The sequence below is a fragment of the Furipterus horrens genome, unplaced genomic scaffold (assembly GCF_987537825.1).
Source record: "Furipterus horrens unplaced genomic scaffold, mFurHor1.1.pri manual_scaffold_2, whole genome shotgun sequence".
NCBI classification, from domain to species: domain Eukaryota; kingdom Metazoa; phylum Chordata; class Mammalia; order Chiroptera; family Furipteridae; genus Furipterus; species Furipterus horrens.
This window is the reverse complement of record NW_028327172.1, coordinates 99,602,793-99,621,199: the sequence shown is the minus strand read 5'-3', so window position 1 is coordinate 99,621,199 and position 18,407 is coordinate 99,602,793. Positions and strand designations below refer to the sequence as shown.

General features: G+C 37.9%; 1 protein-coding gene and 1 non-coding gene across 2 annotated transcripts in view; both read left to right on the top strand.

Moving 5' to 3' along the window:
- The window catches only part of PLAC8 (placenta associated 8), a 30,218-nt gene that overhangs the window by 7,900 nt on the left and 3,911 nt on the right, over window positions 1-18,407 (top strand). The window contains exons 2-3 of the mRNA XM_090267915.1: window positions 9,526-9,654; window positions 11,201-11,325. Coding sequence (XP_090124041.1) covers window positions 9,555-9,654; window positions 11,201-11,325 — 225 coding nt within the window. The 5' untranslated portion in view covers window positions 9,526-9,554. The remainder of the gene's footprint in view (window positions 1-9,525; window positions 9,655-11,200; window positions 11,326-18,407) is intronic.
- LOC150019175 (U1 spliceosomal RNA) lies at window positions 11,532-11,695 on the top strand. The gene has a single exon (XR_016509583.1). It is a non-coding gene; the product is annotated as a U1 spliceosomal RNA (small nuclear RNA).

Sequence of the window (18,407 nt, the reverse complement as noted above, 5' to 3'; positions counted from 1 at the left end):
AAAGCAGACAACTTGATAGAATATAACAGAACTTATTATTGGATAATACACTCACAGAATTTGGGGTCGGAGCAGAAAATACAACCCAGCAGTCTGCCCAGATTTTTCTCCTCTAGAGGCTTAAGTTACAATACTTTTTTCATAGTACAACTCAAGTATTAAAGATTGACAAGACAAAGGAACAGCGGGCAAACCTCCTGGCGGTATTGTAATAGATGATTACATATGATCAATACTATTCCCAGTTTGATATTTATCTCGGTTGTCCTGCCATCCCAGCCATTATTACTGACAAAAAAAAATTATGGCTAGAGTTTAAGGAACACAGATAATTATCAACTAGGGAGCTCGGATATGCTTGCTAAGGACAGTGAAGTTGGTCAAAGGACACAGCATGAAACTTAAAAAATGAAATGAAATCTGGGACACAGAAGTGAAGTTAAGTTTGCTCACATCAACATATTATACAGTCTGCTCAATTGACTTTATTTTATTTTCTTGCTCCAGAAACAGGTTGCATATAACCCATGGAATTATTTGGTAGGAAGCTGAAAGCCAGAGAAGATGGACAGGGGAGAAAGGGAGTGATAGAAAGAGAGGGAATTAAGGGCCTTGAGAAGGCCAAGGCAAGCACTAGTGAGTGGTTATGCCTGATTCTATGAGGACAGCTCAGACTGGTTGAGAGAAAGAGAGCCATGCAGGAGCTGGGCTAGTCAATAAAACTCCTTCCAAAAAGACAGAGGACTTGGCAGAACAAAAGAGCACGGACCTTGGCTTTAGCTCTCTTGGCTTTGAACCTGGATGAGTGCTGCTTGACTTCTTGAAGTATGGGATTTCACCATAGCAGAGAAGATTGAGACTAGAATTTGTTAGCATGGAAACTGGCAGTAGAAACTGCTCAGGAAATTTCAGCTTTCCCTTCTTTATCCAAGAATAAACAATTGTGTGTTCCCAGAAGAAACAGTCACAATAATTTAGATTGAAATCAATTATTGCTGACATTTGGATTCTTTGGCCTCTGATTGCTATCTGGAGGAGTGAGAGAGCACTTCCTGTGCAAGCTAAAGAAGCTGGAATATTCTGGCTTCTCCCCACCACTTCCCATTCCTGTAAACATAGGAGCAGTTAGCCACTGTCTAATACTAAAGTCATTCCCCCTGCTCTCCAAGTAAAAAACAGAATATCCAGGGAAATTTGAATTTCAAATAAAGAATATATAATTTTTATACATAGGTATGTCTAAAATTTTGCATGAAATATAGTTATTCAAATTTAACTAAATACCCTATATTTCCTTTTCCTAAATGTGACAACTCTATTTAATCATTTAACCATAATTTCTGTTTTTCTTAGTCTTAAACCTAGGCTTCTGCTTCCCAGGTTCTTTAGCAACCTATGGATAGAAAAGAAAATGTTAGCATTACCAATTACTGGCAAGGATGTGGAGCAACTGATACATTACTCATGGGAGTGTAAATTGGTACCACCACTTCAGTATACTCTTTAGCACTACCTACTAACCCTAGGACCCAGCAATTTTACCCCAGTTATAGATATAACAAATACATACATAGTCCACCTGAAGATATGCACAAGAATATTCATAGCAGCACAATACTATTCATAATAATCCAAACTGGAAGCAACACAATGGTAGAATGGATGAATAAATCATGGTATATCTATAGGAAATTATATGGCAATAAGAATGAATGAATTATTGTCACATCCAACATGGCTGAATCTCGCAATCATAATTTTGAGCAAAAGAAGGCAGACACAGAAAAATAAATAATGTGTATTATTATATATGTACATATACAGGCAAAATGAACCTCTGGTGTTAGAAGACAGGGTAGAGGTCGCCTTTGGGCAGAGCATTGGACTCCCTAGGTGGCTAAGGAGGGCTCCCAAGGTGCTGGTAATGTCCTGATTCTTGAATCAGGTTGTGTTTACATGAAATGCTCACTTTGTGAAAGTTCATCAATCAGCTTACAATTTCTGCACTTTACTATATATACAGGGTGGGAAAAAGTAGGTTCATAGTTCTAATACAAATAAACAATACACTAATTAATAAATAATAATACAAGAATAAACTGTATTTTATGTACTCACAATGGTAAACCTACTTTTGCCATACCCAGGATACTGAACTTCAATTAAAATTTACTTTAAAAGGAAAATAACAGTAGAATTGGACAGAGTAAACTGTCAAAATGGGAACAGTAGCAGAAGGAAAAGAGGCAGGTTTGGAGGTTGGTGTGGACCTAGCGAGACTTGCCACAACAAAGAGGAATTTCAGAACAGGGTGTGAAAGAATCCATGGGAAGACTGGAATCATGGAATGATTTCTGAGTTCCAGCACTTGCATTTTGAACATTTCTGAACTAAGAAGCAGCATGTTAGTTTTCATTCCTCACAGGAACTGTTTGTCAGACCTACTGTAGACATGACAATGCATCTGCTGGGAAACTGAATCAGACAACATTTAGGACCCCTTCTGATGCTTACGTTTTATGGTGCTCATGCTTGATGTTCTCTAAACCATGGTTTCTCACCTCCATGCTGTTGACATTTGCGGCTAGAAAATTCTTTGATGTAGGGGCTGTTCTGTGCTTTGCAGGATGGTTAGCAATATCCCTGGCCTCTATCCATTAGATCACAATAGCTCCTCACTCCCCCAGTTGTGACAACCCAAAACATCTCAGACTTTGTCAAATGCCTCCTGGAAGATAAAGTTCTCTCTGTTTCAGAATCAGACATCTAAACCTGTATTCTAGGGAAAGTTTCTGAGTGACTGGTTTCAGGATATTAAAAATAATACATAGGTACATAAACACATAAAAATATACATAAAAAGAAAGCAACAGTTAGTCACAAACTGTCTGGCTTGCAATAGCCCCAAAATTTACCTGAGAAGGGACATTCTAGGAAAGCGCTTACCTTTTATTCCTGAACTGGGCTTGCTCATATCAGCGGGCCAAGAATTGTAATTCCTGATTGGTGGAGTTCAGTGGAAAGAAGAATAAAGGCTTTGGGGTCCCACAGAACTGAATTCAAGTCCCAACCCTGCCACTCTGTCACTTTGGACATGTGACTTATTTTCTGTTTCTTTCCCTTTCTTCTGTAGCCTTGTGGAAGAACTACTCACATCTTACAGTATCTAAGTGTAAAGGAAGTAAGGATGAAAAGAGGGAAAGCATAGTGTTTTCGTCTGGGGCCAAGTACAGTACTCTCTTATACTTAACTAATATTCATAAAACACTTACCTTATACCAGATACCACTTCAAGGGCTTTTCAAATATTGACTCATTTAATCCTTCTGACAACTTTATGAGATAGATACTGTTAATGCCCCATTTCACAGATAAGGAAACTGAGACGAGACTAGGAAGAGGAGAGGGGCCACACTCAGTGTTTGAAACAAGCCTCATTTTCTCATCTATAAATTAAAGAGGCTGAAGTAGCAATAATGATTTTTCCTTGCCTCTGGCACTTAACCTCTTATCTGCAATAAAAAGAGTCTTACCAGTTTTAATTCCCTGAGAGCTCTGGTTTGCTGTGAATATTAAATAAAGGTCAATGTTAACTGGAGAACAAACATAAAAATGCTTGGGAAAGTATAATGGTTTATACAAGGATAAGCCATTGTCATACTGGCAACATATCACACTCAGGTTTTTTCCATCAACTTTCAGTGGCACTTAAACTTTCTCTTGTGTATATATGGTGATTTATAATTTTTAAAGTGTCTTTGCATACATGATCTTATTTGAACCATGACTAAAATCCAAGCCTTCTGATTCCTCCTCCATTGGTCACCTTATCACCACACCGTCATTCACCTTCTGGATGCTACTTAGCAACATTCAGTTTAAAACAGACACAATGGTGCATATGTCAGATCATTGATATGTTACAGGAAACATAATGCGTAATAGACATAGTCTATTGACAATGTCATCCCATTAACACAACAACCCAAGGTGAAAAGGCATATTATATTCATTTTAAAGATGTCAAAATTGAGTCTCAGAGAAGTTAGTTTACTTGTCCAAGGACACACAGAGGGTGGAAAATAGATTTGAACTCAGGTTTGTTTTTTTCTATGGTTTTTAATTACGATCTAGGCTCTGGCTAATCATTATGGACCGGTCAGCTGTAGCATTGGCACTACCTGGGAGCTTATTAAAAAAGCAAATCTCGGGTCTCTCTTTGGACCTACTGAATCAGGATCTACATTCTCAAAGGATAATTAGGTAGGCCCTGGATACATTATAATTTAAGAGTCACTGATCTCAATTACATCTGAATATAGATCTATCCATGATATACAGAAGGACAACATCTATTAAAAAACACATATATGCAAGCATACACACACATTGTAGTGTTTTATATAATATACTTCTAAACATTTTACTTTAAGAGAGGGAATTTAGCAATTTATAAGCATGTGGCATGAGTTCCTGTGTTAGATTAGGAATTGAATTAATTGAATTAACAGATATCTGGTACATACTAAGCTAGATGTTATTAGCATATATAGCAATTGCAGGATATGCCCATTATTGGATTTATATCAGAACTCCTTATTCTCAAAACGTAGTTACTGGTCTTTTTTTTTTTTTTTAATCCCACATCAAACTGGCAAATTTTACCTTTACTCCAAACTGCTCAACAAGTATATGTGTCTAGTGCCATACAAGCAGTTTTGAAAGGTATTAAGGACTGGAAGAATATTTAAAATACAATCTTTCCCCTCAAGTAATTTTTAGCTCTGGGGTCTCTTGAAAAGAACTTCAGCATGGTTTACCATTTCACTATATTGATGAACTGATTGAGATTGGCTCTACTGATTTTTTTCCTAAAGCATTGTTTTTCTTAAAGAAATAATTTCCTTTTAAGAATATAGCCTTACTGGTACATTTTTCTTTCTTCAATGGTACACATACACATACACACACACACACACATGCAGCAGCTGCAACTCTGTGTATTTTGACTATACTAATTTTCCCAGTATATATTTTTTCTTTAGTCCCTTTGCTCCCTTATTCCCAGTAACCCCTCTTCCCTCCAGCAATCTTACCCCCCTTAGTTCATATCCATGGGTCGTGCATATAAGTTCTTTGGCTTCACCCTTTCCTATATCATTCTTAACTTCCCCCTGTCTATTTTGTACCAACCAATTATGCTTCTTAATCCCTGCACCATTTCCCCATTTCTCCCCCTTTTCCCTCCCAGCTGATAACCCTGCAAATGATCCCACACATGATTCTGTTCCTATTCTGGTTTGCTTAGTTTGTTTTTGTTTTTATTTTTTAGATTCAATTGTTGATAGTTGTGAGATTGTTGTCATTTTAATGTTCATAGTTTTGGTCTTCTTTTTCTTAAGTAAGTCCCTTTAACATTTCATATAATAATGGCTTAGTGATGATGAACTCCTTTAGCTTCACCTTGTCTGGGAAGCACTTAATCTGCCCTTCAAGTCTAAATGATAGCTTTGCTGGATAGAGTAGTCTTGGTTGTAGGTCCTTGCTTTTTATCCCCTTGAATACTTCTTGCCAGTCCCTTCTTGCCTGCAAAGTTTCTTTTGAGAAATTAGCTGATAGTCTTATAGGCACCCCTTTGTAGGTAACTCTCTGCTTTTCTCTTGCTCCTTTTAAGATTCTCCCTTTATCTTGAACCTTTGGCATTTTAATTAGAATGTGTCTTGGTGTGGTCCTTTTTGGGTCTAGCTTGTTTGGGACTCTCTGTGTTTCCTGGACTTGTATGTCTATTTCTTTCACCAAATATTGGGCGTTTTCCTCATTATTTTCTCACATAAATTTTCAATTTCTTGTTTTTCCTCTTCTCTTTCTGGCACACCTATGGTTCAGATGTTGGCACGTTTAAAGTTGTCCCAGAGGTTCCTGAGCCTGTCCTCATTTTTTTCAATTCTTGTTTCCTCATTCTGTAGTGATTGAGTGTTTTTTTCTTCCTTATGTTCCAAATCATTGATTTGAACCCCGTTTTCCTTCTCTTCACCATTGGTTTTATGTGGATTTTCCTTCATTTCATTTAGCAAAGCCTTCACTTCTTCTCTTACGCGTTTGTCATACTTAGGAATATCTGTCAAGTCTGTGAGCACCTATATCACCAGTGTTTTGAACTTTTCATCTGTTAGGTTGGCTATCTCTTCATCGCTTAGTTCTCCCACTGGAACCTTGATTCATTCCTTCTCTTGGGTCATATTTCTCTGTCTCCTCATCTTGACAGGCTCCTCCCTGTATATTTCTTAAAGATAATGAATAATTAAACCTCAAGATTGGAGGTATATTTATAACAGCCAGGCCTGGGCAACTGTACACTGCATGTACAATTTGTTCTTATCTGTAACTATTTCTTGGATAGTAGATTGAGGTCACATCATGTGCTTACCCTGATCAAATGGTATGAGCTTTGTATACACTGTCAGAAAATGTCACATGTTGAAAGTGACAGAGTGGGAGGACTGCAACTTGAATTCAGTTCTATGGGACTCCAAAGCCTTTATTCTTCTTCCCACTGAACTCCAACAATCAGGAATTACAATTTTCTAGGATTCTAAGATACATCGAGTGGAAATAGATGTCTGGTGTGGATGTTTGAATGAGCTTCTGAAGTGCACCTGGCAACACAGTGCCACCATTACACTCTGACCTCACCTCCTACTCCAAAAAACTTATGTCTCTACTGTTCATGTATTCCCAGTCTTTCTTTCACTTAGGCATTTCCTAACACTACTTCCACACCTAGAATGTCCTACTTTCTGTGTCCAGACAAGAATCCCATGACCTTTAATCAGACTTCCCACTTCTCCAGAACTGGATGACAATTCTGTTGATAGTTCTGCTGGTTTGGAAAACAAAACCAACCAACAACAACAACAAAAGCAAAAAAAAAAAAAAAATTGTTCCCAGAGCATATGCTTGAACTTGTCCAGCTCAGGACCTTGGATCAGAAGCTTTCCTTACACTTCCCAGGTGGCCAAGGAGATTCTCAGTACAGACTGGCTTTGATTGAAATTAAATACTACCACTTCATCTTCAGGTTACACCTGTCCTTCTGGAGCTGTGCAAGTGTCTCTACAGTTTCAGTTCTTTTATTATATTACTGGAGAGTCCCACCTAGTGAGTTCTGTTTCTCCTCCTTATTCAAATTTCTGTCACACTCCCTCTGGCTTTGTAACTATACCCAATACCAAAATGAAGCCAGGCTCACTGAATGTACATATTTTGAATGAATTATGCTTTTCTCTTTTTCTCTTCTTTTAATTTGGTCCTCAGAGGAATCAGTGTCTGGGAAGGGAGTTGAAAAAATACCATTTATATTTAAAAGCAGTCAGATTAGTCAATATAGTTGTTATGGTCTCCTTCACCACTCTCACTTTTTGTATCAACCCCTCTCTCTTAAGGGGCACTTGGGCCCTTATTAAACTTGCAGACTCCTCAGTCCCTTTCCAGGCCTATTAAATTCAAATTTCTAGGGATTTTACACTCTTAACAAGCTCCTCAGGTGATTCTTACCCACACTAAAGTTTGGAAAGTAAAAGGAACATTTGTTAATTATAAACAAGTTTTCTATTGTATTTAAATAAGTCATATCACACATGGTAGTTAGCAATATGACAGTGGTTTTTATGAGATGAAATGTCTATAGACAGAAACCAGTAGGAAATACCTGTTATGTAGAATTTTTAAATTAATAAGACCCTATTACAACCAGAACTACAAAATACTCCTATACAAAAACTTCAATGTTTGTGCCTTATCCTGCACAAGTTTAAATTCACTTGATTAGGCAAGGCAATACTATCCATTTTTCATGACTTTTAACTAGCAGCTCTCTGCTGATTCATCCTCTCACCAATAATCTATTGCATGTACACTGCGTGCCAGGCACTGTCGTAGGAATCCCTGGTCAGCCCTTTACCCCTTTTTTCTGTTGATTAATAGTCTCTGCTCCACCACATAGCCATATGTCTTCCTGCATTATCAACAAAATATTACTACCCTCCCAATTAAGCAGAGAGGAGAAAGACCAAAATCTAGTTAAATATTTACCTATGCATAAATACAGGATTCCTGGTGTGATCTGACCATAATTCTATAGCCTTCTCTAAGCTGGATGGCTTTCCCTTTGTGTAATAAAGCAAGTTCTTGATGACTTAAAGACACCTTTCTACGACAGTTCAAAGTGCCTTGGCTTTTATTATTTGAGAACTTCCACCCCTCTTTGTGCCTACTCAGCTGTTGGTGGAAATCTCCTGTTAACAGCCACAGATCTCAGAGAAGACAGAATCAACCTGAAAGAGGGAAGGGCAAAGTAAAAATTAAGAAGATGAATTAGGAAGGACTGAGAGACTGAAATGACACATAAATGCAGCCACTGGAGCTGGCTGTATCAGAATCACCTCTTAAAATTTTTACACAGCCAGGGTCTACCGTAGGCTGCCTGATCAGAAGCAAGAATCTGTCTTTTTAACCAAGCACTAAGGATGAACCTAGTGCCCAGCCAGGATAGGAAAGAAGTGTGTTGATTAAATCTCTGACTGGGGCCGTCCCTGCTAAGATGGTGGAGGAAGACTGACAGCAGCAAAGCACAGGGATAATGTGGGGCAAGGGAGTTGACTTACAACTAAACTGATCAAGGAAACTGTTATAAGTGAGCAGGGACCAAGGACCAGGACTTCAGAGCACAGCCATTATAGTCAGATTCAAAATAGTAAAGAAGAAAGTTTTAACATTGGTAATTGTGAAACCAAGCACATTTTCTCTCTTGAGAGTATTGACTGAGCAGAAGCTCAAGAGACTTCACCTGATTGCTGGGTGAAATATAACAAGTTTGGGTGCCATTCTAAGAGACACTATTTCCTAGTGATTTTGCAACCAGTGGGTTTTTCTGTGGGACCCTGAAAGCTCTTTTTTTAGATTCTGACTTGACGCCTTCACAAAAAGAAAATTGAATGTTGTCTTTTTTAAGTAATCTAGGTCTTCTGTAAAACTTTACCTATCAAGACATCTCTAATAATTGCACAATGAATGCTGACATTAGTTAGAAGCATCTGTTTTAATAACAATTTTATGGAAAAGTAAAGAACTATCACAGAGTTCTCTTAAGGAACAATTGAGATGAGATGATGTCTGTGGAATACCTTTGTAAAAATTGATTATAATTGCTATTAAATAGAACCACTTCAAATGCAAAATAGACATTGCTTGGGATGGTTGCCTTGAAAATAGCAAAAACAAAATCATATTGTTGATCAGTGAAATGGGGGAAAGAAACTGAAAACCCAAGAAAGGAACCTTCATTGCCTTTCTTTTATGGTTTTAATTTCCAGGCATCGACAACGACCTGGAAGGTTGTGCTAAGGTAGTTGAATGTGAGCACCTTAATCAGGAGAGGTGTGATGAAATGCCTTCTCAACTGGTATCTACATTATATCCCACCAATATAGTTAGGTGTTTAATACGTTTTTGGTTTTGTCTTTACAGGTAGTGCCCTTTTGAAGTTATCCTTAAAAATGAACCCAGTTGTTTCACAGCCAAGATATGGCGCAGGGGGTGTGATGGCTAGTGACTGGCAGACTGGCGTATTTGACTGCTGCAATAACATAGGGATTTGTAAGTGCACGTAGTAATTGCTTTCTCCTTGACTACCAATAATAATGCAGATCACTAACATAATGCAAATTGTTTATCCTATAACTGAGTTCCATGTTTTACTCTCTAACTCAGAAGGCACAAGTTGGAAGCCCATAGTGGACTTAGCCACTGGGTATGTCTTATTTGTCCTATACATAATGAGCCTTCTTGATGTACTAATTTTAATATAGTAGAAAACACCTAAAATCAGATTTTACACAAAATTCTAGCTTTTCAATCTAGATTTCCAGCTTCTGTTGAAAATTTGGAAAATTGGAAAAGATGAGTCTTCATTCTCATGTGGCAGAGGTCAGCTGCTACTGAGTGTTAGGGTATTCACTCTGCAGTTTGCCATGTCTATGTCCACCATCGACTTTCCTGTGTTTTTTCCAATCTATTTCCCTCATTTGTTTTACCCGCCTGGCCTTGAATTTGTGATCCTTCTTTAGATCAATCACCTCTTTTTTAAATTTTTCACCTCTTCAGTATCACCACATTCTTGACCATTTCTCCAGTCAGCTATTTATGTCTTCCTTTTCCTACAGTGCTGACTCTGTGTTTTCTGGCTTCAGTGATACTCTTGTGGCTATTCCTTTTCAGGGAGCACTGTGGGTTTTTAACTTTACTGACTTCTATTTCTTTTACACTACCAAACACATTTTGTGTAAAAAAAATTTCTTATTTCAGAGTCTGTTGCCACATGAGTTGCAGACACTCTGTGTGGAGCATCTTTCCAATATCTTTGAGAATCAGCCTCCTTTTTTACATTTTTTTTCCTTTTTGTTTATGCAGAAGTTCCAAGTTCACTGGAGATAGCTTTTTGCTTTAAATTATTAATCAAAAAAATAACAGGGACTTTCTTATCTTATCTAGGGTACAGCCATATCAAAACTCCACCCCAACGTTTTCCGAAATACACTTTTTATTCAGAGCATGTTAGAGAAGTTTCCTGTTTGTTGTCATTTCCTTAGTCCCCCCATTTTTTTTGTCTTTAAAGTAAAATTTCAGTTAGCTTTTCAAGCTTTTAATGCCAATATTCCTTAACTTCTGTTTGTTTCTACCTTCACAGTGATAATAGGGCTCTACTCTGCCTGTATGACAATATCAAATCTATTCCCTATTGTTTTTCTCATTTTGGCACTAATGATTTCTCCACTCACCATTTCTGACATTAAACACCCTCCCACGTTTTTCAGAGGGCTTTTCACATAGGATGCCACAAACATCCTATATAAGCATGACCCAAATGTAAACAAGGACAGGGGAGAAAGGTAATTTTTACAAGCTCAGATTGGCAAGGCAGAAGCTTTTACAATTAACTCTAACCTGATATGATGACATGCAAAATTTTCTAAACTCCCAATTGGGTCCAGAAGCAAGACATAAAGACCCCAGTGACCACATTGTTCTCTCAGGGGGTTCATTAAGGCCATTTCTTAAGAGAGCATCTATTTGAGTTGGTGTGATTTAGTGGAAACTATGATGACTTTCACTGATTCCTCTGTGTGGTCTCACCCTCACTCAGGCCTCTGTGGGACTTTCTTCCCTCTGTGTCTTTCATGTCAGATTGCCTCTGACATGGACGAATGCTGCCTGTGTGGGTCAAGTGTCGCCATGAGGACCATGTATCGAACCCGATATGGCATCCCGGTAAGTCACCCAAGGGTCCACCCTGAGGTGGTAGCCTAGATACCCAAGGGCTTCCCTTCAGTCAGACAGATCTCTATGGTTGCCCTCCTCACCTTCATGCCTTGACCTACCCTTTTCTCCACTTTAAATTTTAAAGTGATTTATGGGGGCAGCGCAGCTATCTATGTTTTGGAATAACTGTATATTAGTAATAAAATCTTTTATTGCTACTTACCTGGCAGGAGAGATACCATGATCACGAAGGTGGTTTTCCCAGGGCAAGGCTTATCCATTGCACTCCAGAGGTGCTGACCCCTGTGATTTCCCCAAATGTGGGAAATCTGACTGCATGATTTGTGGTAGTGGGGGACTGCATTTGTGATATCCCAAGGGGGAAAAAAATCTTTATTGATCCAATAGATGTGTCTCTGAAAAAGTTGCTAGAGGTGAGTAAGTGAAGTACAGAGTCTAGCACAGGACCCTTAGCCTCTCCTAGCTATACTCAGACTATACCCTGCACATTGGCAGGGTGGGTGACAATTTCTCATAAAGCCTGAGTAAAAATTAGTGTGTGGTGTATCCTCAGAGCTGACACATTTGCCTCATTGGTAAGTCATCAGCTAGTGTTCATTTATTCAAAAGGGATTTATTGAGTACATAGAACATGCCAATTACTATTGCAGATGCTAGAGACACATCAGAGAATAAAGGAAATCAAAATTCCTATCTTCATGGAGCTTAAATTCTTTTATTTTTAAGACTTTTTAACATAATTTCAGACTTAATGGAAAGTTGCAAAAATGATATAAAGGTTTCTTGAATACCTTTTGCCCAGATTTCCTAAATATTAAAATTTTGCTGCACTTGTTTTATTTTTCTCTTTATCTATCTATTTTTCCTGAATTATTTGAAAGTAGATTACAAACTTGATACACTATTACCTCTATTTCACTGTATTTCTTTTTTTACTTTATTTATTGGTTTTTAGAGAGAAAGAAATGGAGAAAGAGAGAGAGAGAGACAGAGAAACATCAGTTTGTTGTTCCCTTTATTTATGCATGCATTCTTTGATTCTTGTATGTGCCCTGACTGGGAATTGAACCCTCAACTTTTGTGTATCAGTTGCAAATCAACTGAGCAAACTAACCAGGCCTATGTTAGTGTATTTCTTTAAAACAAGGACATTTGCTTATGTAACCATGAAAAAATTTCAAAAGCATGAATTTAACAAGACTACAATATTGTAAGCTAATCTATGAATCTTATTTAAACTTTACAAATAAATCTGATATCACACATTGTGTTCAGTCATCACACTCCTGTAGTCTCCTACAATAAGAAACAGTTTCTCAGTCTTTCTTTTTTTTTTTTTTAAGTAATACAGATCAGTTATTTTGTAAACTGTCCCTCAGCTTGGTTTGTCAAATGTTTCCTCATGATTAGACTTAGGTTTGTACATTTTTAACAGAAACTCCATAGAAGTTATGCTGTGTTTGCCATACATCATATCAGGAAACACATGACATCAATTATTTGCATTAGGGGAGATGTTAACTTTGATTACTTGGTGAAGATAGTGTCAGGATTCTTCACTATAAAGTTGCCATTTTCCCCTTTATAATGGATAAGAACCTTGTGGGGAGATGTCAATATCCTGTTCACCCTCCAGTTCTAACATCCATTGAAGATCCTTGCCTGAATCAGCTTATCACTATGATAGCTGCCAACATAGAGCTTCGCTCAATGGGAGAAGATATACCCAGGTAATATATAGGATGGTGATAAGTGCTATAGAGAAAAATTAAGCAAGGAAGAGGAATAGAGTGTTGAAGTTTCTAAGTTTAAATACTGTTATCAGGAAAGACTTCCATCAGAAAGTAAAAACTAAAGGAATGAGAAGATGACTCATCTGGAAAAGGTCCAGGCAGAAGAAAGATCTAGACCCAAGGCCTTGAAGTAGACGTTACCTGGAATGCTCCAGAAACAATGGAGATAGGGAGCAGGAATATAGTGTGAGGAGGTAAGGAATAGAAGAAGATGATGTCAGAGAATTAGCAAGAGCCTTGCAGACTATGAGAACTTCAGTTTTTACTGAGTGAACTGGGAAGTCATTGAAATGTTTTAAACAAACACATGACATAACCGGTTCTTGTTCCCAAAAACTTAACCTCTGCCCCACTCATTGCTCCCATATGTCCTAGAACAAGTTATTAATCTGCCTTATCTTGGCTCCCTCACTGATAAAATGGTAATAATGATATATTCGCTATGGTGGTGTAGTAAAAGTCACATAAGATAATGCATGGAACACACTGTATGGGAGAACATATTTATCAATGATACATTGGACAAGGGTTTAATCTCCAAAATATATAAAGAACTCATACAAAAATCTCAGAGACAGAAGCAAAAAAGAAAATACCATTTACTATAGCAACAAGAAAAATAAAGTACCTAGGAATAAACTTAACCAAAGAGATAAAAGACCTGTACTCTGAAAATTATGCAACATTGAAGAAAGAAATTAAGGAAGATACAAATAAATGGAGGCAAATACCATGTTCTTGGATGGGAAGAATCAACATCATCAAAATGGTCATACTACCCAAAGCAATTTACAAATTCAATGCAATCCCTATTAAAATACCAATGACATATTTCACAGACCTAGAACAAATCCTCCAAAAATTCATATGGAAACAAAGAAGACCCCGAATAGCAAAAGCAATCTTGAAACAGAAGAACACAGTAGGAGGAATCACGATACCAGACATCAAACAATACTATAAAGCCACTGTGATCAAAACAGTCTGGTACTGGCATAAGAACAGACATATAGATCAGTGGAACAGAATAGAGAGCCCAGAAATAAACCCAGGCCTCTATGGTCAACTAATCTTCGATAAAGGAGGAAAGAACATAAAATGGAGTGAGAAGAGCCTCTTTAACAAATGGTGCTGGGAGAACTGGACAGGGATGTGCAAAAAAATGAAACTAGACCACCAACTTACACCACACACGAGAATAAACTCAAGATGGATTAAAGACTTAAATGTAAGCCGTGATACCATAGAAGTCCTAGAGGAAAACATAGGCAGGAAAATTTCAGATATCACACGTAACAATATCTTCACGGGTACATCTCCCAAGGCAAGAGAAATAAAGGAAAAAATAAACAAATGGGACTACATCAAACTAAAAAGTTTCTGCTCAGCAAAAGAAAACATCAGCAAGGTGAAAAGGAAACCAACCATATGGGAAAAATATTTGCCAATGATATCACAGACAGGGAACTGATCTCCAAAATATATAAAGAGCTTATATGACTCAACATCAAGAAAACAAACAAGCCAATTAAAAAATGGGCAAAGGACCTGAACAAACACTTCTCTGAAGAGGACATACAGAAGGTCCATAGGCACATGAAAAAATGCTCAACATCATTGGCCATCAGAGAGATGCAAGTAAAAACCACAATGAGATACCACCTTACACCTGTCAGAATGGCCATCATCAACAAATCTACAAAAAACAAATGCTGCTGGCGAGGATGTGGAGAAACAGGAACCCTACTGCACTGTTGGTGGGAATGCAGACTGGTGCAGCCACTATGGAAAACAGTATGGAATTACCTCAAAAAACTAAAAATGGAACTGCCATTTGAACCAGTGATTCCACTGCTAGGATTATACCCGAAAAATCCTGAAACCCTAATTCAAGAGAACTTATGCACCCCTATGTTCATAGCAGCCCTGTTTACAATAGCTAAGTGCTGGAAACAACCTAAGTGCCCATCTGTGGATGAGTGGATCAAAAAACTGTGGTACATCTACACAATGGAATACTATGTAGCAGAAAGAAAGAAGGAACTCCTGCCATTTGCGACAACATGGATGGAATTAGAGAGAATTATGCTTAGTGAAATAAGCCAGGCAAAGAAAGCAAAATACCATATGATATCACCCAATACAGGAAACTGAACAGCAACACAAACAAACGAACTAAATAGGCAAAGACTAGAATAGTAGTCAGTAGGGGGGAGGGAGAGAAGGGGGATAAGTAAGGGAAGGGTCAGGTCAAGGAATGTATATGAATGACTCATGGACATGGACAATGGGGAGGGATATAATTGTGGGAGAAGGGATGGGCTGGGAGGGGGGAGCAATGGGGGAAAAATGGGACAACTGTAATTGAATAACAAAAAATAAAATTAAAAAAAAAAAAAAAGAACTCATACAACTCAACACCAGGAAGACAAACAATACAGTTAAAAAATGGGCAAAGGACCTGAATAGACACTTCTCCAAGGAGGACATACATATGGCCCATATACATATGAAAATATAATCAACATCACTAATCATCAGAGAAATGCAAATTAAACCCACAATGAAGTATCACCTCACACCTTCCAAAATGTCTATCATTAATAAATCAACAACAGGTGCTGGTGAGAATGTGGAAAAAGGGAACCCAAGTGCACCTTTGGTGGGAATGCTGACTGGTGCAGCCACTGTGGAAAACAGTATGGAATTTTCTCAAAAAATTAAAACTGGAACTGCCTTTTGACCCAGCAATTCTGCTGCTGGGAATATACCTTAAGAATCTTGAAACACCAATTCAAAAGAAAGTATGCACCCTATGTTCATAGCAGCACTATTTATAATAGCCAGTAGTTGGAAATATCCTAAGTGCCCATCAGTAGATGAGTGTATTAAAAAACTGTGATACATTTATATAGTGGAATACTCCACAGCCATAAAAAAGGAAACCTTATTCTTTGAGACAGCATGGATGGACCTGGACACTATTATGCTAAGTGAAATAAGCCATTTGATGCAATGGGTTTCTCTAGTCACCCTGTTTTAACTCCTACCCACTACAACCACTTTTTTAAAATTGATTGGCCAGAATGATCTAAAATACAAACCAAAGCACACATCTCTTACTTCGAAGTCTATTGGTTTTTACCTGCACACGGAATAAAATCCACAATCCTTATGTGGCTCTTTGCAAGGCTCAGCACCGTTTAACCCTAGCCTATTCTCTTGTTCATTTTGTTGCAACCATACCAACCTTCTGGCTTTAGGGCCTCTGCACTTTCTTGTCCCTACTCATCTTTCCTAAAGACAGCACCTTCCTGTCTTCAGATCTTAGTTCTGAACTATACCTTCTAAAAGAGGCTTCTCATCTTCACTATATCAAGAACCACTCTCCCTCTATTCACACAGTTCTTTATGTTATCATCTGGTTTCCTTCACAGCATACTTATCACTATCAGAAATCATTTTATTTATCTATTTATTGTCTATCTCTCCTCCACTAGAATGTAAGTTCCTCAAGAGCATCAATTGTACACCTAGAATAGTGCTTGACATATAGTAAACACTCAACAAATAAATATTTTTTGGATAAACAAGAAAAAAAGAAATAAACTGGTCAGTGAAAGACAAATACCATATGATCTCTCTTGGAAGTGGAATCTAATGAACAAAATAAACTAAGGAGCAAAATAGAATCAGAGGCATAGAATCATGGAACAGACTAACAGCTGTAAGAGGGGAGGGGAGAAGTGGGGACTAGTGAAAGAAGGTAAATGGATTAGTCAAAGAACATCTATGAATGACCCAGGAACATGGACAATGGTGCAGGGATTGACTGTGGAGCGGGGGAAGCCTGGGTGGAGGGGGGGAAAGGGGGAAAAATTAAGACAACTGTAATAGCATAAACAAACAAATATTTAAGTTAAACAAAAAAATTTAAAAAGATAATGCATGGAAAAGGCTTAGCACAGAGCCTGTCAAGTAATAAGTGCTCAATAAATAATTTATTATTTTTGTTCTTATCTCAGAAAATTATTCAGTTGTTTTCATGGGGAAGAAGTGTGTTCAGAGCCTCGTCTTCACTTGTCCACATGCTTGCTTGGCACCTGACTTTCCCAGCACTCCCTGCAGCTCTCATGTATGCTCCTCATAAGGCAGCATAACACACAGTTCTTAACTTTGTGACTGAACCTTAAACTCTCTGAAATTACAGGCAAACTGTCATGTTTGTATGTAGTTATGTATACAGGTGTGAGGTGAGTTTCTCAAAGTGGTGTCTGACCCCAAATGGTGTAGGAGAAGGTGTAGGATGAAGGTTCTGGGAACAGCTCAGCAAATAGCTAATTTATGATTCTGGTAAATCATTTGGCAGCATTGGTTTTCTCATCTGTCATGAGGAAGTTGTGCAAGATTATTCTAAGTTCACTTCTAGGTCTAGGATTCTATGATATAGTAAGCTTTCTTGGCAAACATTAAATAAGTATATTTATAGACAACATTACCTCTATTTTTCTCCTTGTAACAGACTTTGAAAATGGTGAGTAACTCTCAGGACTAATTTGTGTAATGCAGGCTTTCTGCTTTGTTTCCCTTTTACACCTATGCAAACTTTTCACAGGGCTGCTACAATGCAGCTTTTGACTGATCTGCCCCTCCCTTCATGGACACAGCCAAAACAGCAACTGTTAGGCCAGGTAGCAGCACAGCGTCTGCAGGAGAGAAGGAGAAAAAAAAAGAAACAACAGCTGATTACTATGTGTTAGGATGGGATTTTAAGATATATTTGCTCATCTACTACTTACAAACTTTCTGTGGTGCAAGGATTGTCGTCTATGGTTTATAGATATGGAAAACAGGCATGAGACAGATTTATGGTCACTGAACATGGAAATGCTAGAAGTTGGGCTCAGTCTATTCTGACTAATTCCAAACATCTGCTTTTTCCCACTTTGTCATCCTGCTTTCCTGAGTAGATGTGCAGTCAACCGTGTACCACATGTTTTTCATTATTTGCTCAGTCGATTCTGAAAATAGTGCTCATAACAAGACTTTTTAACCGGTGAAGTACTAGCCCAGTTTAACCAGAGTGGTGAATGCAGAATCTTTATTTTTTGCACCCATTTCCCCAGAATAGCATTTGTATTCCAGTCAAGGCATTTGTATCCCTTATTAACTTTAGCATGATATAAACCTGTAGTTCATTTCCTTTCTCTTTGAAGAAGAAACTTTTTTTCTTCTCCCTAGTCTCTATATCTATATTATGAAACAGATTTAGAATCA